This window comes from Labrus mixtus, chromosome 5, assembly GCF_963584025.1.
Source record: "Labrus mixtus chromosome 5, fLabMix1.1, whole genome shotgun sequence".
Lineage (NCBI taxonomy): Eukaryota > Metazoa > Chordata > Actinopteri > Labriformes > Labridae > Labrus > Labrus mixtus.
Window position 1 is genome coordinate 6,161,333 of NC_083616.1, and position 23,306 is coordinate 6,184,638.

Sequence of the window (23,306 nt, forward strand, 5' to 3'; positions counted from 1 at the left end):
AAGAAAAAGAAAACAGGGATCAGCTGACATAATCTTCAAAGGGATAGTTTGGTAGTTTTGAAGTGGGGTTGTATGAAGCACTGTCAATAGTTAGTCTATTAGCCACAAGAGATGCATGTCGGTGTGGCCTCTTTAAAGGAAGAATATGTGACTTTTTGATCCAGCAGATGTCGCCCTTGAGCACCAGCATGAAACCAAAACAACTCGCGCTGCATTGTTGTGTTAGCATGCTAGCGCTCTTTATTATGCTCGTATCTTCACACTGCATGTAAATTTACCTGAAATGAGCGTGATCTAGAAACACAGTTAAGCAGTGAGTACAGTATGTTATTCTTCTTTTCTCTAGTCCCTCAATTAAACAACTTTTATACACGAGGGGAGGAGTCAGCCGGCCGTCCTGCCGATGTAAACAAAGTCTCGGAAAACATCACAGACAGCGGGACTCGGGTGTTACACTCATTGTAGACAGTCATGACTCACAGAGTTATTTTCAGAGGATATACTTGATTTCTATTATATTTAAGGGTGAAAAATCACATATAAAGCCTTTAAGGAGATACCGACCGGAGTACAAGGAACGTAAGCTTGGCTTTACGGCTATGCAGACGCCATTGTTTACTCCACTTACGGCGCATGCTTGCAGCGGGCTCCGTCAAATAATTGAGCGTACTTGAATGGAATTGAGCAAAGTGGAGGGACGCTGCTGCCACGCTTTGGAGACAGACCGCTGCACTGGAAACGCAGGAATTGAGAGGGCACAAGAATCTGTCCTGCTGTAGACTGTGCCCACCTGAGGGGTCTTTGATGTTAAATGTGTGCTAGGCTTAGGCGAAGGGGCGTGGCATTAATGTTCCAGTTCCACCAACCAGCACCAATTTGTGTATCTCTCAGCTCAATATGATGTCACACGAGCAATATGTCAGCTCATCGCAGGGTCATTATGTCTTAAAACAATGTTTTTACAACCGAAGGCGATGGGAAATGTTGTCCATTATAATACTCAGTCAATTTTATCGACACACTTCCTTCCTTTACCGAGACTAACACTTTGCTAGCAGAATCAGTGTCATTGACCACGTGTTTCTACACAAACACGTAAAAAGGAAATGAGGATCTGAAGCATTTTGGGGAGGATAACTTTTTCTATGTCAAAAGAAATAGTGAAGAAAAAACGTTTTTTTTTGTTTCTTACCTGACCGATCTGATTAAACCGACCTTTAAACAAACCCTCTCTATTAGAGAAAAAATAGAAGAAGAAGGACATCACAGAGGAAGAGGAGTTTCTAAAAGAGAACGAGCACACAGAATGGCCTGCATGTTTCACACTGTGCCTACACACACATTATGAATCATCAGTGTGAAACAGCTCAGAGGACATCTTCAGAGAGACATTCAGTTTGATGCTTCACACACTGCTGCACTAAATACATCCATGCTTTCATTTGTATTTAAAAACAACATTGAATTGAGTGTCACCATATAACAGACTCATGTGATGTACTTCAGTGATAAAGACCTTTTAGAGGACACAGATTTTTCTGCACAGCTTCACAGTGACTGAAGGTTCAGACATCAGTAACTACATTATGTGATTACACAATAGAGTTCATGATGAGATGCAAATAGGACAAACATGAAAACGTACTAATATGCCTCATTAGCACATTCTCACCTCACATATTGAATCTATTATTACTGGCTTTCTTCGTGTCGTTTTTATAATCTGCTACATGTGTCAGTACACGCTCCATGAAAGGTTTTTCTGCATTGCACTTTGATGTCAAATTTATTGCCACATTTTTATTCTTTTTTTTTCCAGTTTAGTGCTCCAACAAACTCCACCATCAGCCCACAGTATCTCTTTGGCCCATGTTCATCAGATTTAACCATAAGTACCAGCTTTTGACACATTAAAGCTCTTCCAGCTGGCTTCTTTCTCTGTGTTTGCAAGTTCATTTTTGTCTGTTTTACAATGTAATTACCAAGATGCAGCACTTCAGCACACGTCTGAATCTTTAGTTTTCCGAGAAACGAGCTAAGCTAAAATTAGCAGCTTAGCTTGCCTGCATCTTAGGTTGCATTGATGCTGCCCCCCCAAAAAAATACAGAGATTCAGCCGACAAATCCTGCAGATGACTCGGACTCATATGAACTGAGAGAGTTGACTTTCAGAGTGTAGCCTGAAAACAAGCCGTTTTAATAGTGATGAAACTGAGCAGGTTGGTTTATTTTGCAGCTGCAACCATCCACCAAAAGCAACGAGCAACAAAAGAGAACAACTCGGATTCAGATTTTCAGCTGCATGGTAAAAAATGTACTGATTTCAAGTCAGACATCTACAGCATGCAAATTCCCATTATGTTCTATATTGTACCCCCCATTAGCAAATTAAAAATGTGCAATAATAAGCTAACAATTGAACATGGCAGAGTCTGGCATACAAACACACGCACACACACACACACACACACACAAAGAGAAGCTTCTCAGTATTGAAGAATCCTTATTATTCCTGATCTGTGCTCAAAAGTGATGTCATTCAAAACATTTGGAATCACAATGGAGCCAATGTTTGAGTGAGAGGGTTGACTACACACACACACACACACACACACACACACACACACACACACACACACACACACACACACACAGGAAAATAAGATCCGTTTGTAAATACTGATGTACAGACTTCCATTTAAAAAGTGACTTTGTAGACGTGTTTAAATATTTCATGGAGCATCACGTCTCCTTCTTCTGACCTCTATAATATTCAGTGACGACAAACTTAGCCTTTCACTTTTTCATGAAATATTTCATGAGAACAAACAAGAAAGCAGAATCATGAAGACGGAAAAAGAGAGTTTGAGCTAAAAACCACCATCACTGTTGCACCTCATTACCTGTGGGCTTATCAGATCAGTTATTTGGTTATGAAACAGACTGAAATCAATACTGATGACAATACATTACCTACATAAGACCATCGGGAAAAACAGAAGACTTTATCTGAGTATTTAAGGTCTCTTGACAGGGGGCAGTGTGAGATGAGATTATCAGAGACTTCAAAACAGACTGTAAATATTTTCCACAGCACAGACAGTCGACTCTGGATGTCATGATTGGCTGTTCAAAGAAATCATAATGACATTTTTATTTGTAAGAAAACACCACAGAACCTAATCATCAAAGAGAAAACCTTACTGCTGTGCATTTTTTTAATCATTTTTTGTGTGGGTGGGGGGGGGGGGGGGGCAGCTTGTCCTAGATACAGGTAAGGCAGGCTTCAAGGGCAAAAAAAAAAGGTTAGGGAACCAATGGGCTCTTTGAAAGAACTCTATAAAAACACAATTTATCAGATGGATGTCAGGCTGATGAAGGAACTTGGCAGATGAGTCTGATTATAAGGCCACGCCCCCTGAAGGAACCGCGTAACATGCCACAGTTTCTATGTTAACATGGACCCCTAACAACTGGACTAATAACCTGATCAGAATGAAAACAGTCCATGTAAACACCTCAGTCTGAAGAGACTGATCCGACTGTTGACGCGAGTTTATGGACGTCTTAATCACATCACCACTTGGTTTAGAATTCATGTAAACAGTGAAAGTTCAAATCCCTAGTCAGGATTTTAATTTGGCTGAAGAAATAATGTGCATGTGAACACAGCTAGTGTTGGATTCATTTGGGTAAAAATGTGTTTCATGGTTTTTATCATGACCAGTTAAAGTAAAAAACCCAGTGAATGTAAGTATGAAGTGATCGTATCTCTCTACACACACACACACACACACACACACACACACACACACACACACACACACACACACATACAGCCCCTCCTGTAACACAAAGCACCTCTCACTCTGCTGTATTATTAAGCACACATTCACCACACATTAGTTGAATTATTCAGAGGTCTGATCATGACTCTGCAGTGAGCTGAATGAAGGTGGGGGTTCAGACAATAATGGTGGGAGACAAATGAATGCGTTCTATTGTTTTGATATTCATGTTGAGCCTGGCACTTTGGTGACATCAATTCTTCACTCACTAATTATTTAGTCACTCAATTAATTCCCAGGTGTACAAAAAGACTCAAGGTGATGCCTACAGGTGTCGGGTTTTGGCCTTTTAAAGAATTTACATAGATATCAAACAGAAAACAATGTCAGATGAAACGACATGTTTGATTTTTTTAAACTGTAATTTTTCTGACATATGACTCTGATTGAAACCCTTATTTATATCATAATCATTTAGTTGTTAATGTTTCATCCACGGTTGTCACGATTCCAGTATTTGAAACTTTGATACGATTCTAGTACAAATCAAACAATATTGATACCTGTTGCAATACCATGGCAACAAAAATAGAAGTCCTAGGCACCCATATAGGGTCATTTATTAGTTTTAATTACCATAAATTACAGACAAACACCTGCACACTGTCTAAATTGGAGAAATTAGTTAGCACAGAATGTATTTGTGCAGCTAAGCCTCTTGAAGTTAGCTGAGAGTAAACTCATTCTTTCAAGCTCGCTCTCACTGGAGCTAGCATTAGCTGTAACAGGCAGGCCGCTGCTAGCTAGTGGTACTAACTAACTGATGCTGTTTCCATGATTATCCAGACTCTGGTCAGTGCTACGTTGATTTTAGCTCACAGCTAAAGTATTGTGTAAACCCACATGCTTTGTGGGGCCTTTGGGTTGTGGTTCTTTTTTGGTTGTTGCGCCCCTTTGTAAACATAGTTTTTGTTAAGTGTTCTTGTTTTGTTATACCAAGGCAACAAAGATGTCATAGGCTCAACATATTAGGTAATATCTTGTGTTTTACCTTTCAAATATTGCAGGCTTCTAAACTCCTGCACACCATCTAAATTGCACAAATACATTGTCAATGTTTAATATTTGCTCTCTGTCTTTTACCCGCAGCAGCTTTCGGTTGAAATATGACTGAATATCTGATGTTTTTTTATTCTTTGTATGAGTTGACAAGAAATTGCTCAATATTGGGTGCCTAGGACTTGTATTTTTGTTTCTGTTGTATCTTTAGATTGTTATAGTTTTAACGGTAAAAAATCTGATATTGTGACAAACCAAATGGAGGCTCTAAGAATTTGAACCCACGGGACAGTTGCTGCAGATAAGCAATGTGACGAGTTGTCTGCATGAACAGAACTAACAATTGTGTTGTCTTCATTCATCCTGGAGTTAAGTAAAGAGATTTAGCAGTATTTATAGTTGTTCTATCATTTACCTTGGTGTCTCAATTTAGTCATGAAAAGAGTAACATCAACAAACACTTATCAACTTTAAGGGAGACAAAATTAACACTGTTTTGTAGGTTCAAACAAAAATCCTCCTCAGAGGACAAAATGTCTCCAGACAGACCTGATGAGCAGCTCAAAGAACCCGTCTCACAAGTCTGAGGATATTCTTACTTTGTGTCATAACTTCAGAATCACCTGGTGATGATTATGGATGAAGTCATTTTTTCCTAAACTCTCTATTAACACTATTTAGGATCTGTCCTGTGGCTAAATAGCAAATAATCAAATTCATACTGCGTACTTAATGTTCATGTGTCCAATCAAACCTCGATTTAAAAGAATTGTGGGGATTTAGTAAGAAGACAAGCTGTTATCACTCGAACTTAAGTCTGCTGCAGAATGTAAATAGAGAATAGAAATAGATATTGTCAAAATATCACAGACAAAATTACCATCCATCTAAAATACATTTAAACTCAAGAGCAGGCAGGAAAAAGGGCACTGTAGGGCATTACAAGCAACTCTGACAAATTGACTATCTGATAAATAGCAGGCGATGGGGCGGCTCAGTGGTCGAGTCCGCCGTCTCTCTCCACCGTACATTTCTGGGGATTCAATCCTCAGCTCCTGCAATCACATGTCGATGTGTCCTTGAGCAAGAAACAGAGCCACAAGTTTCTCCTTCTGCTTCAGTAGCGTCGTATGAATTAGCTAATTATATTCATGGTAACTTTACTTAGCAGCCACTGCCATCAATGTGTGAATGTGTAGGTGTAACCTGCAATGTAAAAAGTGCTTTGATTAGTCAGAAGACTAGAAAAGCTCCATACAAGCTCAAGTCCATTTACCATTTAGTCTTTAAAGATCAAACAAACACCTTCACATGTGAGAAAAACAACATTTTTGTGAAGGCGTAGAAAGTTCTTTCACTCTGAGAGTGACATTTTCATTCCTGCTGTGTCACCACACTGTCTCTAACTTCTGCTGTGTGAGGACAAAGTCATATCACCAGGGTGACGTCATCTCTCTCTCACACACACACACACACACACACACACACGCACTCAGACACTGCACTCAGCAGACAGGTACAGAGCAGAGGGAGACAGGCTGTGTCAGTACAGGAGATGCTGTCCTTGTTACTTGTACTTCTGCAGGACACTGACAGGCTTCACTGCCACTTAAAGGTTTTGGGTGAATCTTCCAATGTGTCAGCTTTTATGGTTAAGTTAAGGAGTTTGATGCAGGAACAGTTCCTAAAATAATACTCAACATGTCCTGGAAAGAGTCATTTAAAGAGTTGAGGCAGGCAAGAATTTAAAGGTTTATTTTTGGGGCTTACATTTTAGAGACAGGACAGTGGACAGATTCAGAAATCGGGCAATGACATGCGATAAAAAGATCCACAGGTCTGATTAGAACCGAAAGATTTACCACAAGTCTAGTAGTCCTGAGTGTGCATGCTTGTGTCTTTAGGGCTCACACGTGTGTAACTGAAAATGAACTGAATGAGGACTCTGAAATTGCCTAAGAGAAAGGTCCTGAAGGCATGCAGGTATCAGACATGGCTGAAAATACCTTCACACGTGCATGCACATGTGCATGGCTGGGTTCATTAACATCTGAAGCCATAACAAATATCCCACTGAACTGAAAAATTGTGGTGACACAAAAATCCTCCCCCCCTAAACACACCCCTACCGTCGGCTTCATTTGTCAGCTGCATTCGACTGCATTGATTTATGCAGAGCCTGAAGTGAGTAAATGCTGATGCCGTTTCCATCCATCTAAAGCGTCAAATTCATCTGCATGATGAGGGACGGAGATTGGACAGAAGCACAAACTCAACCTGGTTAACAGCTGATGTAGACTTGTTTAGGAGTATTTTTAGAAACCAGTGGCCTGAAATTAAGTAGAGGCGTAGAGAATCTCAGATAGGAGTCAGCAACGTACTGTGACCAGTCCCTGCTCCTTTCTGGTTTTGCTGGTTGGCTGTTTATGTGTGTCAGGTGCCAGTGGGTGTGGCGTGGTTGTCGTGGATTGGGAGAACCTGAGCCCGGTATTCTCCAATCAATAGGAGCAGACCCCACTTCCTTGTTGAGGGAGACCGGGAGAAAGAGACAGAGAGAGGCTGCTCCCCAATGCTTTGTTAAATCCTTTGTCAAAATGACTTATTATCTTATGTGTGAATAAATATAACCTGTTTTTGAGGGTAACTCCTTGTCTCCTCCGTCAGTTGTCACTGGCTTTGATCCGGCCGTGTCACTATTGAAATGTTGCCAACATTTTGTGCAATTTAGACAGGGCTGTCTCACGTTCCCTCGCAGCAACTTCTGATTAAAAAGGATTGAAGATGGGGGTGCTGATAGCCTAACGGTTATGACACGTGCACCATTTGTGGAGGCTGTGGTCCTCGGCGCAGCGGCCGTGGGTTCGGGTCCGGCCTCGGCCCTTCGCTGCATGTCATCCCCCCACTCTCTACTCCCTGTCTCACTTCAACTGTCCTATCTAACAAAGGCAAAATGGCCAAAAAAGAAATATCCCAAAAAAAAGATCTGTTTTTTTATTAAAGCTGTGGTACTTTTCAATCATTAATATTTCAGAGATTTTTGTTTTGGGTGCAAATTCAGCTGGCTCATCAAGCTACACAGTCTGAAAAGCCATTCACAGAAAGAGAAAACTAACATCCATCACAAGAACCAGATGTTGAATCATGATAATGGATGACATCCACTGCCGGAGCTCAGACGGAGCTGAGACGCAGCGCAGCGGAGAAGGATCAAACATGCATCTGGTGAAACACGGACGAGGGTGCACAGAGCCGAAACCGACCGGAGCGGACACGTTTGTGGTGGAAGTTCTGGGTTAGCGTCAAAACGATCTCTGGAATATGCAATAAGGCGTCAGTTCAAAGTACTTATTCAAAGTACTGCAGAGCTATGCAGACACAACAACACACAAGTACTTAGTGCTCACAAGAGCTTAGGTCCACATGGAAGTATAAATCAGGCTTAAGGCATGGACGCAGCCTTCGCCCCCACAATGCATGATGTCTGGTGTGGTTGTGTGTGAAGTCTGTCGGATGCCCCCTCCAGACAAGGTGGATGTCATGCAGCACCTGGATGTTTTAATTAGATATCAGTAAAAATGAGTTCATTACAGACCTCACTTATAAAACAAACAAACACTGATGTTGGTGGGTAACTCCCAAACTACTAGACGTCCCCAGTTTAAACCACTCCAGTTTGAATAGTGCTTAAAACAAATCTAAAAAAAACAGACAATTGGAGCAAACTCAGCAACACAACAACATGTCAATATTGGATTGCATTGCATGATGTTGACACTTTGATGACGCATTTCCTTTACCCAGCCAAAATGTTAAGTGGTGTTATTAGGGACAAATCATTTATCACAAGATTAAGCAGTGTGTGGAAGGAGAAAGTATGACTTTGAAGGACGTCTCTTTAATCCCATACGGGGACAAGAGAAGCAGGACAAGGTGAATGAAGGAGCTGTCGGCTTTTTTCAACAACAAATTAAGTAAAAAGTCATTTAGTCATGTCCTAAATGACTAACATCAGAGCACTGTGTTGCTACATGTGGAGCTGCTGTGTATGAACATGAAGCAGCAGAATGATAAATAGGAGAGGATGTAGGTCAGAGCATTTCTATACTGAGACATAATGGTTTGATTTCTGATCGGTGTGTTTTTCAGGAACAAGGAACCTTTCTGTCCTTCACTCCAACCTGTCTGAAACCAAACCCAATGCTTATGTTGCACATTTCTAACAATTCACACAAATGATCATGAAGATTCATTCATAGATCATTTGAAATGATAACAGATAGACTCTAAGTCTTTGCTATCCGTTTTGATAGACTAAAGAGAAGATTATGTTTCGACCAGTAAACTGAAAATAAAAAAATTAAGAAATTAGGAAAAAAAAAAAAGTATTTTGTTTTGGTAAAAAACAACAACATTAAATTCACTGAGGCCACACAGAATCCAACACAACACGGACAAAAACCTCAAAAACCATTGTAGAATCTGGAATATTAGTCTCACTTGTCTAAGGCCCTGTGTTCACCTTCTGCTGGTAAAGGAGAACTGTTAGTGTAATACAATGTTGCAAATGAAATGCTATTTGACTGGTGAATAAATCTAGTAATATCTGTGATAAAATGAGTCACTGGATATATTAATATCGGACCATATTATTGGCTGGCCGATTAATCCGTCGGTCTCTAGAAATGACACGCGGATAAGAAGCCATAGGTCGGACTTGAACCCGGGCCACACACTTGAAGACTATAGCCTCCGTAAATGGGGCGCGACCTAACCACTATAGGCCATCAGCTTCTGCGTAGCTCTTTTTGTTCCATCTGTTTTCAACATGCGGAGTTTGCAATCTCGCTAGCTACCTGTACGGTTGAGCTCTCAGCGCAGCCACCATTTTCTGTGATCATGATTATGAACTCATGAGAGAGAAAAGAGGTTGAAAAGTGGCACCACCAGCTTGGTCCGTGCTTGAACCAGTAAAAATATAATTGTAGTACCACATATCAAGACAAGGTGGTGTAGTGGAAAAATACTATTTGTCTGTTGCCTTCGTCTGACCTTAAAAGATTAGGATGTCTGTGCGTCATTTAGCAATTAGAAACTGTTTCTCTGTATGGCCTTGGTCTGTATCTCCAACAGGAACACTCCTCAGGATCTGGGTACAGCATGACCCTAAATCAGTGCCCTCCTGACAAAGGAGTTTCTGTTGGTGTTCCTCTGAACCAGGTACCTTATAGAAAGAAGCTTGCATAGATAAATCACCAGGCAAACTAGCAGAAGGCGTAGTCACTAGGGCAAGCTGAAACCAATGACGATGTATCACTCATGTATATGCAAAATACCTACACCCTGTGAAAGTATAAATATGCTCTGCAACCTGGACTGCCCCGGGAATCTTTGATGCACTTGTGACTGATGTTACTTTTGCAGCTGATTACCCCTTTTGCAAAATAACTTTTTATTATATGCAATAAAATACACAAAGACAAAAGACTTTGACTTGAGATCTTTTATTACCAACAGAAAAATCCACAACAGTGGTGCCTCCTTTATCTGTCAGTTTCATGAAAGAGGAAGTTGTTGTTACTCTCAGACAGCCATCTTGCATGTACTGTGTGTACGACCAAAGAGAGGACTCTTATATCCAGTGACAAGTTGCAGGTTACCGTGGCGACCTTGCACTGTACATGTATGGTTGATGTTAATTATTTTAGAATAAAAGCGCCATATGGAAATCATCACTCTGTCGGCCTCTCCACCTACACCAGCTTTACGTTACATTATGTATCCCAGCACGTTTTGAGCATTGAAGCGGGCACTTGCAATACACAATGAATGAAGTCAAAATCTTAAATCACCTCATGTCCCGTGCGATGTGTGATGGTGGTGGCTGCACTTCCAGTAATGACAGTGCAGGTCTCAGCTTTATGGTACATGGGTCGAACCAGTATTTAGAACGCAGCCCACCTTTTTAGGTTAAAAAATGTGTAATTAAAAGTGCATCTTATACACAAAATATTAAGGTACATGACAAAAACTCAAATCTTACCAAATTTTAAATTAAACTTGGTAAGATTTTTTAAACATTTTTTTTAGGTTTCTTGAAGAAGACAGAAGACAGGACTTATATTAAGTGTGTTGTGATATTTTTAACAAGAGATAAGACAAATTCTCTGTAAGATTTGGGTTTTTGCAGTGTAAGGTACCCAAAGCCACACCTCAAGAGGACGAGCACCCAGCACAGTGACCTCAGAGGATTCACACCTGACCTCACCTGTCCACAGGTCCCGGCCTCTGTGAACCAGCTGTTCGTCTGTTAGACTTTACAGAGAGCATTTATTATTCATTTAGCTGTCCGTTAACCTTGTGCTACAGATTAGCACGCTCTGTTATCAGTCAGCAGCTTCATCCTTCATCTTCTAACGGCTCTCTCTTTCCTCTTTCTCCCACATGCAGAGTGTCTCTCTCGTCTTCCCTGTTTTGTTCTCTTTTTTTTTCCTCTCTTCATTTTAAATCTGTGTCTCTTAGTGCCCGGCTCTCTGCGGTCTCCATAGATACACAGTCACTGTAAGACTATCTTTCAAAGACAGAGCAGATCTAGGTCAAACACTCTGCTGCTGCTGCAGACTAACAGACTGTACTGCTGGTTGGTGTGTTTACAATCGGTCTACTGTTAACCACGTTTATCTGAACTTTTTATTCACTTGACAGGATTTTGTATCTTAAATCAACAGAAGTGTTCCTTCATGAAACTGTGTTAGGATCACTACCTGACCAGTGAAATAATTAACTTTAGCTACAGGTGCACTGGTTAATATTTTATATTACTGAAGGCTCAAATGACTGTGTGTAAAGTGAACTTAACTCTGCATCCATTGTTTCCTTTCTCTTCTCACTCACTGGACAGTTTAGATGCTTCTTTGTATTTCAAAACACAATTCATTACTCAACTAACATTTATGGTAAATGATAAATGGACTTGAGCTTGTATAGCGCTTTTGACTACTCAAAGGGCTTTTACACCACAGGTCACACCTACCCATTCATACCCATTCACACAATGATGGTAGAGATTTCTATGTAGCAAGACCATCAGAAGTAACTAATCCCATTCATACACATTTATACGCCGCCGATGAAGCAGAGGGAGTAATTTGAGGTTAAGTGTCTTGCCCAAGGACACATCGGACATGCCGTACACTCACTCTTCATTGTTGCTCAAGCACACAGATTATTAAGGTGAAGGGAACCCACCCTTAAGTTAAGTGAAATACAATGATACTCAAATGAAATGTTTTTTTGACTGGTGATTAAATCTAGTCATATTGGCATATATCTGCAATAAAATTAGGCAATACCGATCGTCCCTGGATGAGCTAATATCGGCCGATATTATCATCTGGCCTATAAATCGGTCGGGCTCTATTAAATATTATTGAGAGTAAATGGGACATTAGAGCTAACCTCAGTCTTCTACATTATTAAACCCAGGTACCTCTTTCTCTGAATGACCTCTGCAAACTCTCACAGCTAGCGCATTCAGCACGTCACCTATCCCGGGAAACAGCTCGGCTGATCTTTGCCTCCTCCAGCTGATTTATTGATGTATTTGCTCAGCCGCTCTACCTGCTTTCCCTTTTACACAGGTGTTCCTGTCTTTCAGCAGGTTTTCTGTTGCCAGGAGCCAGTGCTCTATAAAACTGTTATTTACGTTTCCACTGCCCTTATCCTCACTTTAATGTTGTTAAAGACTGATTCCAGACCTGTTGGTGAGAAGTTTCAGAGTGGACATGTTGACACTGTGGGCAGTAACAGGGTCTCTTCTATTTATCTTTGTTTTTAATATGGTTTATAAATATGTTCTTGGAGGATTAGGTATTTGGTTACACACAAATGTACTGCTTGACAGCTGTGCAAACAACCAGGTATGAGGAAGTTACAGTATCAGGAAGAGCGACTGTAACAGGAAGAACACTGAACAAATGTTCAGATCATACAAGAAGCACTAAGAGCACAATTCTACCAGGACACTATTAATTATTGAAAGACTTCACTGATTAACTTGTTAAAAGATTATTTTGTGTGCATTTGGGTACTAAAATAATATTATTTTCATCAGTTACAGAAAAACATGTGAACACAAAGTCAAGAGCCTTATTTTTCTACTTCCTCATTTACAACAATATACAGGATAAGACATCTACTGAATTAAATGATGAAGTGACCTTACTATATGATCAGACATTAAGGAAACACGATATGTTGAAGTGCTGGCTTCTCTGACAACAATGCAGCAGCGAGTAGGGAGTCGGTTTTAAGGCACCCTGCCGTTGTGGACTTCCCTCGGTTTGCCAGGCAAACGGTAAACCAACAGGTGTTAGACTATGGAAGCAGGCACCCGAATGTAAAAGCCTCTGCATTTTTCTGAAGCTTCACAACAAGAAACGTGCTGATCTTAGAATAAATATTGGAGATGCTTTTTAAAAAAAATGGAGAGAGGTTAGAAAGCACAAAGGTTTCAAGACCGATGCAGAGCAGGCTAAACACTGAAGCTTCAGTGTCTGAGACGTTGTAACCTGCGTGACCATCAACTGTAGGGAGGAGGGGGGAGACTGCAGTACCCATTTTAAATTCTACGTGTCAGAGTTACATATTGATCCTTTAAATCCTCTGAATTTATTTTATTTTTGTTTTCAAGCTTATTGATTTTTAATGTCATATCAATGATTTTTATATGTTTCCTTCTGCTCAGGTTTCTGTGAACTTTAGATCATGGAAGTTAATGTTTGTCTTTTTGTGTTTTCAGTTTATTCAAGCTGTAGATTATGTTCACAAAGGACAGTTTGTGTCAGCTGAGCCATCCTCTGTCGATGCAAATAAGAACTCTTGATTCTCTCATATTTTCCTTTTTGCAGAGTGATATAAAGTTCAGACTGTTGAAAATTAACTCTCCTCATTAGTAAAGAGTCAAACATTATTTTTAACTGAAGGCCTCATAAGGAACAGAGATGCTTGTTTAAATAGGCGGTAAATGATTGCGGGTGGTAGATTCTCTCATCAAAACTAAAACCAAAACTTAACTTATTTTATACACAACAAAAGCAGATAAGAAGTCACCTTTGAACAAATGAATAAAACACTATCAAAAATCCTCAGGGGTCAGACTCCATGATGAGGGAAAAATATATGATGTGTGATTACTTTATTACGGTAAGAAGCGTGATAAATTAACAAATATTATGGGGTGTAGACGTCGGATTGCCTAGCAGCCCCATGTACAAAGTCTACAGTCCTCATCGCAGAGTCTGTGCGTTCAGAACTAACTTCAACCTTCTGCTGCATATCATCCCCATCTCTCTCCTCCCAACATTTCCTGTCTCTCTTCAGCTGTTCTATCTAATAAAGGCAAAGCCCCACCCCAGCCACCACCCCCAGTTTCCATGTCTATCTGCTGTTCTGTTGGCAGCATGATTTTCCAGAATGAAAAATAAATTCACTTTTATTTTTTTCTTCTGACCTTTTTTTTAGCACAATTCATTTGAGGGTAGCTGATAGCAATGACTTCAAAGCATGAAAATCATACCCAGGCTGCATTCAACAGGTGAAGTGTACACACACTGAGTGAGAAAGCACAACTTTTTTACATTCAATATTTTTCATTAGTCACTGAAATAAATTCAGACTTTTGCAATGTGTTTATCACAAATGCTCATATTGAGATAATGGTGAAATTGCATTTATTCGGCAGCCCAACTCACCAGCTGACCAAAGTCATGTATCCATTATAAAGTCAGAACAATGATAAGGTGACTTCAAACGATAAGAAAATAGTTGGTTGAAAATGTTTCAATGTCGGAAAATTGTTGCTCCCAGACAATTCTGACAAACATGCATCTTATGTGAGACTCATGTAGGCTGATAGAGTTTGGTGCAGTGCCAAACTGAAACAGAGAAGGATCTGTTGTATTGAACAGCCACATTGTGTCAGACCAATAAAAGCCCTGTAGTTTAATCAATAATAATGTATCACATTTTCTCTGTAATCCGTCAAAAAGAAGTATGCATTAGAGCCTGACTGATTTATTGGCCAGGTGATAATATCGGCCGATATTAGCATATCCAGTTACTATCATATTGGCTAATTTTATCGCAGGTATGCACTGATATTACTAGGTTTATTTACCAGTCAAATAGCATTTCATTTGAGTATCGCTAAATTACACTATCAGTTATCTTTCTGGCTGTCACCAAGTGAATGATTGACTGGCCCATGGACTAAGAGGGTGCTATACAGATTACAACAAGCATCATCACTCTCCAGAGTGTCAAGCTGTGACGTATCCAGTTGAGTGACCATCTTGTCTACGTTATATATCTTTTCCACAAGTGTTTGATAACTGACTTTAAGGGATCAAAACAATAAATGTGTATATATCTATTTATCTCTACTGATCGAACAAAGATCTAAGAATGATATCTGCAGATATTTAGGTATAAGATTTTAACTCTCTCCAATATCGATAATGGAATCGGCCCCAAAAAACGCATATCGCTCAGGCCCTAATGTGCATATCTGCCCAAAGTAAAAGCAATATTTTCCTTTCAGTTAAAGTAATAAAAATACCTTACAATTGTGAAAAGCTCAACACCATTCAACCAGTTCTAAAGCCCTTGTGTGCGGCATGGTTTCCTAAAGAGAAGTCCTACAAGATCTTTTAGAAGTAAATCCATATATAATCCTCATATCTGGGCCTGGATGCTCCTCTAATTAATGCATGAGCTTTATATCTGTGAGTGGGTCCAACATAAGGGACTGAAGCTCTCTGAGCTCAGTGCTGACTTGACGTTCTGCTCTCATCATCAATCCCCGCGGACAGCTTCAGTGAGCCGGACCGCAGCGGCATGGTTATAAATCTACAGACAGAAATGACGCAGCTGTTACTATTATTATTACAGAGGCTCCCCAATGCACCGCACGTGCCTCCTCCCACTGTGATGTAGGAAGGTAGAAGGGCTAAAAATAGCCGCCCCCCCCCCCCACTCCCCTCCATCTTCATCCCCATACACCACCCCTCGATCAGGACACCAGCAAAGGCATCAGGCAGAGATAAAAATCAGGCTGCCTGAGGACGGATACAGCTTTGGCTTTTTTTTTTTTAAAACAGCACAAACATCAACAAAATGAAGCCGCTGACAGGCATTAGGGTTTCTGATGGCTAATAATAGACCGAGCACGGCTTAAAGGCTTCACAATGTGGAGGATGTTGAGGTCATCATGACGACAGATTGCACCACACATCTGGAGGATGACATTTAAAAGACTCAGCATATGAACATATTTTTATCTGAACGGCTGCCACGTTCGATCTGAAGATGATGTTATGAGAGTGATGCAACTAGAAACTGAGGCTGTCAAAATGTTCAATACTTCTATACTTTTTGACACCACAGGTTAAAAACTGCGGCTAGCGAAAGAGAATGAGAACACTGTCTAAACTGCACGAACACATAGGCATAAGTTTGGTAACGAAACACTGCCAATGTATTTGTGCAATTTAGACACTGTGCATGAGTTTGCCCACATTGCTAGGTAATTAAAAACACAGTACCCAATATCAGGTGCCTAAATCTTCTATTTTTGTTGCTGTGGTGTAACAAAACAAAAACCGCCGCCAGGGGCTCTCAATCAAAACAATAACAAAAGATGACGTTGAGGCTAGCGGGGAATCATGGGAGTTCTCTCTGCTTCTCCCTCCCTTCCCCCCGTGGAAAACTCCTCGTGTGTTGTTTTTCCCAGCAGTTTTGTTAATAACTTGTCTCGACTTTCCATCACATAAAATAAAAGCATCAATAGTGGTTCTGATAAAGACTTGGATTATGAAGGAGTCTGGATAAGGATGTATCGTCATCAATGAAAATGAACATACCCATCCCTAGTTTAGACAGCCCTCTTTTTTTTATCTTCCCCCTCATCTTATTTATCTTCCTTGTTTCGGCAGCACAATGTATTAACCACGTTAGCATTAGCATCCTTATTGCTGGAATAAGCATTCTTTAAATCCTCACCATGACAAAATCACAAATTTATTTTTACTTAGGTACTTAGTAACTCGCTAACGCTAAGTTACACGTTACTTAGTGTGGTGGTCTTACAGTAAAGCTACTATGTGCAGTAACTAGAAGTGGGAGTGTATCTAATTTTTCAAATTCAAGAATGCCTCTGCAATTTCAGAAATTTGAAAGCATGTGTTACTCATTACATTAAGTGAAATATCACAAAAACAGGCTGAGTACAGTTAAAGCTTATTGACACGATTGGACAGGTGAGGTTACACTAACATCAGTAGCCTCCTGGTAGAAAGAATATCACACAGTAAACACAAACTGATGATCATTGAGGCGTGAGCTTTCTGTCTTTGAAATGTCAGCATGATCTTTTTCAGACCAAAGAGGATCCACTCCATCCAAACAGACGAGGCGTGATTTTAAATCACCACCAGCTCTACGATCTGTAAGCCACGACTAAACACACTGATAGTAAGGTATGTTGTTGACGACATGCTTCAACTGTTGAATAGGTTAGCTTCAGAGAAATAATTCGCAAAATACATAAATACTGAAATTGACTTAAGTGTTACATGAAATGTGCGAGTTGTTTCCTCTCACACTGCAACAGAAACACTAAATAATGTGAACATTAATATGAGTACTGAAGCAGAGAAAGTTAAACCAAAGTAACTTTGCCAAGTAACTAATAGTTACTTTTATAATGCAGTAACTCAGTTACTTTTTGATAGTAGTTAATTTAACTAGTTAATAATTTTCAGTAAATTGACCATGATTGGTACTGACATTACTTCACAGAGTATTTTATCTGAACTGATAAAATTAGAAAAGGTGCCAACTGTCATCATCACTCCCCTAACTGAAAGTCTTAATGGAAATGATAATGGAAATATTTTCATGTTTTATTGAATTAATATAAGCCAAAAGAATGTCTCTTTGGGTGGTGTGGTTGGTGCATGCCCCATGTATGGAGGCTGTGGTCCTCCAGGCGGGCGGCCAGGGTTCGAGTCTGACCTGTGGCTCCATTCCTGCATGTATTCCCCCCTCTTTCTCTCCCTGATTTCCAACTCTGTCCACAATAAGGGCAAAAAAATGCCAAAAAGGGGAAAAAAGAACGTCTCTTAAACTAGCATATTTTTTCAGGGGATAAATATTTTTCATCTTTCATCTAATTATTGAGAGGTACAGTAGGAGCTGTTACCCAAAAGTAAAATCATGAGGACAAAACAAAGAAGCTGTTTGTCCATAAATATTCCAGTCATGTATCAATATATTTATAAGAACTCTAAAGAGTGTTTACTGATAGAGTCTAAATATGCAGTCTATGTGTTGTGGGCTCATTCCATCACGATGTATCTATCTTGTAAAGTCACGGTTACATCAGGCCTATCATATTTATTGATGCTTATGATAAAAAAAAAAATTAAAAAAACTTCATTACCTTCAAACATCCTGGTCTTATACTGTATGGGCCTTTTTAGCATATAAACCCTTATTACACAACAGTTGTTTATCTCCGCACAACAACCTGTTTGACAACACACACACACACACACACACACACACACACACATAGATCAGGATCAGTCAACCTGCTACATCCCCTTCATCATCATCCTCATCATCATCATCCTGCTCCTGTGTAAGCTCACTGCGGTGTTATTCTAACGTTTGACGGGAACATTAGTATACACAGAGCCGGTGCTGGGAATAGAGATGCGGATATGCACGGAGCGACAGGATCAGGCTGAACCGACGCCCGTCTGCATTCAAACACACAAACACGATCCTCAGAGCGCGTTTTTATGTAATTTCACACGCTGTCATGTGTGTGAATGTGAAGTCTTACCGGTCCCCTCCTCTTCAGGGAGATGTTCTTCCACAGCAGGAGATGGAGCTGGTGCATGAAGCCCATGTCTGCCTCCTGCTTCTGCTTCACTGTGTCCTAAATGTACCGAACGAGCAGACCGGCGGCGGTGGCCTGTGACTGCATCCAAATAACCTGGGAATATCTCTCCCGGTTCCGAGCATCCCGTCCGAACCTGTCACGCTGCTCAAATGTCTCGCTCCTGGCTCAGAGTAAATATTTGCTGAATTAATCACAGACTCAGTGTGATGTAGAGGAAAATGATAATCTCCCAGAGAGCGTCGGTAAAAGTCGTAACGGGACTGTCATCCTCCGTGTGTCGGTGAAGCACCGGCCGATCAGCTCCACAGTGCTCAGAGTTTGAGCAGGAAGTCAGTGAAACAGCTTCAAGTCAAGTGATCCAGAATTACGACAGAAGCCACCTCCGGCCTGTCCTTTAAAAACAAAAGCCCTCCTTGTTTATAGGCAATTTGTTAAGCCCTTCTACAGCTAAAATTAAACTGTTTATGTCCTAAATGTAATCAAAATGTATTAACCTAATACAGTCGAGGAGGAGTTAAGTAACACAAGAGGTATAAACTAAGTCTTGAGAGATAATGAAAGATAAATTATTATAAGGGCTGAGCACAAACAGTGCTTCGAGAACTCTTTTGGAATTTGAGGCTTTATTATTCTGACACCAAATGAATTGCTTATTTGAGGCCCTAACATGAACTCAATGAAATGTGTGAATGTAACGGAAGTTTCAGAAATATAGCCTACTTGTTATAGCCTAGTGCGTTTGCTAAACGGTGTAGTTAAATGTAGTGCTCCTTTAAAATATTTTTAAAAATTCAGTCCCTGGAAATGGTGTCAACTAGGCTACATGCATGAAAATTGGTAGGCATATGAATCAGACGTACAAAAAGAACTTGTGTTGTCATGGTGAATGTAGAGGAAGTCAGATGTTTTCTTTTGATTTTCAAATTAATTCCCATTTACAGCAATTTACAGGGTCTGTATTTGAACAAACTCCTATAAGGGGTTTCCTCAGATCCTACCCAAGTTTGGTTTGTGTGTTGTAGACACCTCAAATATTAAATGTAGCCTAAATAAAAGCTTGAGTTTTCATCAAAGGGGTTGTCCATGGCCAGGGGGCCAGGGGTCAAAGTTTTCCCAAAAAAGCTGTTCATTGCTGCTTCAAGAATATTTCCTTTTACACAATTTACAGTTCCAAAAAAATTATAATGAAACCTTTAAATGACCAAAGGGAGAAAGCAAAGTGTACTCAAAAAGCAGCAGTATTCAACGTGATAAAAGAAAATAAATAAATAAATATAAAGTGGGGGGCAGCGATAGAACAGCTATGTGTAATAGTAGATTCATTTAAACTGGTACTGGCCATAGACCGTATATCAAGATGGACAAAGAAACAGCCGTCTGGAAGTGAAGCAAAAATATTTAGAGCTCCCTCTACTGACTTGCTGCAGTATAGGTCATAAGCCTATATCCCGAATTTCCCCTCTGGGGATCAATAAAGTATTATCCTATCCTATCCTAAGCCCCGCCTTCTCCATGCAACAAATTGGATTTTGGTCAAAGTATAAAGTTAAAGTATATATTAAATACATTTTTGCCAAATCTGGAGTCGGTTTTGATAATTTGTTATTATCATGATGATTTATGTCCAAGTGTTCACTTTTATAAGAAGATTTATTTGATGTAAAAGAATAAATGTAACGCCATGATTCATAGCTCTGTTGACAAATGCGGCTCCTTACAGCGTTCTTCCACTGATTATCAGAGTAGTGGAGGAAAGGTGAGTTGATACCCAAATCAAGACAGTCAATGAACGTTTTATCACTGTTAGATTCTGCTTCATAGCAACACAAGAACCTGTTCTGCTTGGGACTGGACTGTTCTGAGTGATCTCTGAAGGTTTATCAGAAGTTAAATGTGTGCTTCAGTTAGCAGAAAGGGTGTGGTGTCAATACTATAATTCATACAAAAAAAACATAATAACTTGGGCGCACAAGATTTTCTTTTTTTTTACATTTTTGGACTTCAGTGGCATAGGTACATTTATAGAAAATCAGTTAACGAGAGAGCGGGGAATGACATGGTAAATGGTAAATTGACTTGAGATTGTACATTTATTTTGTAGTCTCTTACTGCTCAAAGTGCATTTCCCACTGCAGGTCACACCTATACACATTCACACCACATTCAAACACTGAAGTGTCCACCAGTATTAACTAACCCAAATCCTACACATTCACATGCAACTGACACAGGGAGGGGAATTTAGGGTTCAGTGTCTTGCCTAAGGACACTAAGCTGGAGATCAAACCCCCTTCAGGGTCAATTCCAGCATTTGGTAAATTCCCTTTCCGACAAGATTCTGTGGTTTGTAAATGTGTTTGGGGACTGGTAAAAGTTTTAGTGCGGATTGTAAATTTGTCTCTGTGCTCATGAAAGTGTTTCACATCTTGAACATTTTTTTCTAAAATGCAAATTTAATTTGTCCTTGGTAAAAGTGTTCTGCTTTTGTAATTTTGTTTTATAAAATGTGAAAATGTTTACCAAAACGTAAACTTGTCTCAAGCTTTGCAAAAGTGTTTCACACTTTTTCATTTTTGGTTCGCACTTCCCAGCCACCATAGTTAAGTTTATTTTTTATCAGTTTGTCTTCAAGACTTAATGCATTTGTTCTCCCTTTTTTTCTCCATGACTATTCTCACCCCTTAAACGGGGAGTTTCGGTTTGTTGCTACTAAGAGAGAACAAAACGCTACTGAAACACTTTTGCACCTCCAACTTTAGCACTTCTTCACAAAGCTAGCACAAGATGATGCACTTTAACAAAGTCAGGATATTTTAAACGTTTCAGTGGGTGTCTGAGTAAGAACTCTGCCATGACCTGATGTTATCGACAGTGTTTGTTCTAATGTATTCTCTCTGGTCTTTTTAACCTTGAATTAGTATTGTTATGTGTTTTATGTTGGAACGTTGAATCTCCTGTCAGTGTCTGCACAACAAATTTACCTTTCTAGGTACCAAGAAGAAACCTTGACCCTTGAACCCTGCTGCTGTGTGGACTCTGTCTCATCCCCTCTGCCTCTACACTGCCCCCTATTGTTCATGTGTATCACACGTCGGCGTCACTTTAATTTTTGAGGACGTGCACGTACAATGAGCAGATGCAGTGGATGTGAGCGACAATCATGTGCATGCATACAATAAGTTAAAAGTCTAACTCCTGCTCGTAAACACACTGAGGTCAGGGGAGGACTTCACATCTAAAGGAAATCTAAAATGGAACTAACAAACATGCTTTATGTCCACATCAAAGTCTATTTATGAATCGATAAACTTGAATCGTCTTATCTAGTTAGTTTTATTTATATACAGCAGTGTGACTGGTCTTCAACCGAAAGAGCACATGCCACTCCGCTGTTTATCTCCCTCCACTGGCTCCCAGTTACTGCTCGCATCAGATTTAAAAACTCTGATGCTCGCTTACAAAACAGCAACAAAAACGGCTCCTCCTTACTTTAACTCTCTCATCCAGGTCTACACTCCCTCCCGCCCACTACGCTCTGCCAATGAAAGGCGTCTTATTGTCAACAAGGCCCAAAGTCTCTAACTAGACTCATGTCCTCTGTCTTTAATTCAATTTAACCTCAGAGTCCCTTTGCACCTTTAAGAAAAAGCTAAAGACCCAGCTCTTTTATGAACACATTCGCTCTTAATGATTATTAATGACGATAGTGATAAGATGATGATGACGATGGTTTTGTTTCATAATGGTGATTTTGGGATGGTTTTGATTAAAACTCTCAAGAACAGCTGTCGATGTTGTGCTTTGCCTCTGTGCACTTCCTGTCAGCACCTGTGTGTCCGATCGGACTTAAAGCTGATCGTTTGCACTTACTGACTCCTTACTAGAGCCTTGCTTGTGTTGTTCTGACTCTCTGATGTACGTTGCTTTGGATATAAGCATCTGCTAAATGAATTGTAGAATTTATTCTTATTTCAAACTGTAACAGGTGCACTGTCCTGAGCAGGTAATCTTTAGAAAATGGATTGTAATCTTAATGGTCTTCAAATTAAAATAAAGGTTAAGTTAAAAAGCAGTACAATATATGACATCATGTTTCAACAGGTTTGTTTTTATATTAAAGTCTGAATATTTGTACCAATTTGACAGTGTGTGCTGTTTTTGTTGATGTTCAGTTTGGAGATCAGAATGGTTATCAGGTTAATCTAGTCTTATATGAGTTCAGATCATCAGCTGTTTTTTTTTTCTCATTTCACCTCTATGATTTATTTGTGTTTTTCTAAAAAGATTAAATGCTTTTATGAGTGATTAGATTCTGTGAATTTGTGCTTTTTTCACTCTTTTTTAAGCATTATCCCCAAAAAGCTTTACAAATAAGGCTCTCCTCTCATCTTTAGTGATCCTGAGGCAACACTGCCACCCAGTGGCTGAGAAGAATAATTAACCTGTGACCTGTGAACATCATATTAACATTGTATCTATTACACCCACTCAAA

The 23,306-nt window shown here is 39.9% G+C and overlaps 1 protein-coding gene across 2 annotated transcripts in view; it reads right to left on the reverse strand.

Moving 5' to 3' along the window:
- The window catches only part of abca2 (ATP-binding cassette, sub-family A (ABC1), member 2), a 76,878-nt gene extending 57,744 nt beyond the window's left edge, over positions 1–19,134 (reverse strand). For both annotated transcript variants that reach the window (XM_061037459.1, XM_061037458.1), the window contains exon 1: positions 18,754–19,134. In XM_061037459.1, the coding sequence (XP_060893442.1) occupies positions 18,754–18,819 (66 nt within the window). In that variant the 5' untranslated portion in view covers positions 18,820–19,134. The remainder of the gene's footprint in view (positions 1–18,753) is intronic.
- Between the last annotated feature and the right edge of the window lie 4,172 nt (positions 19,135–23,306).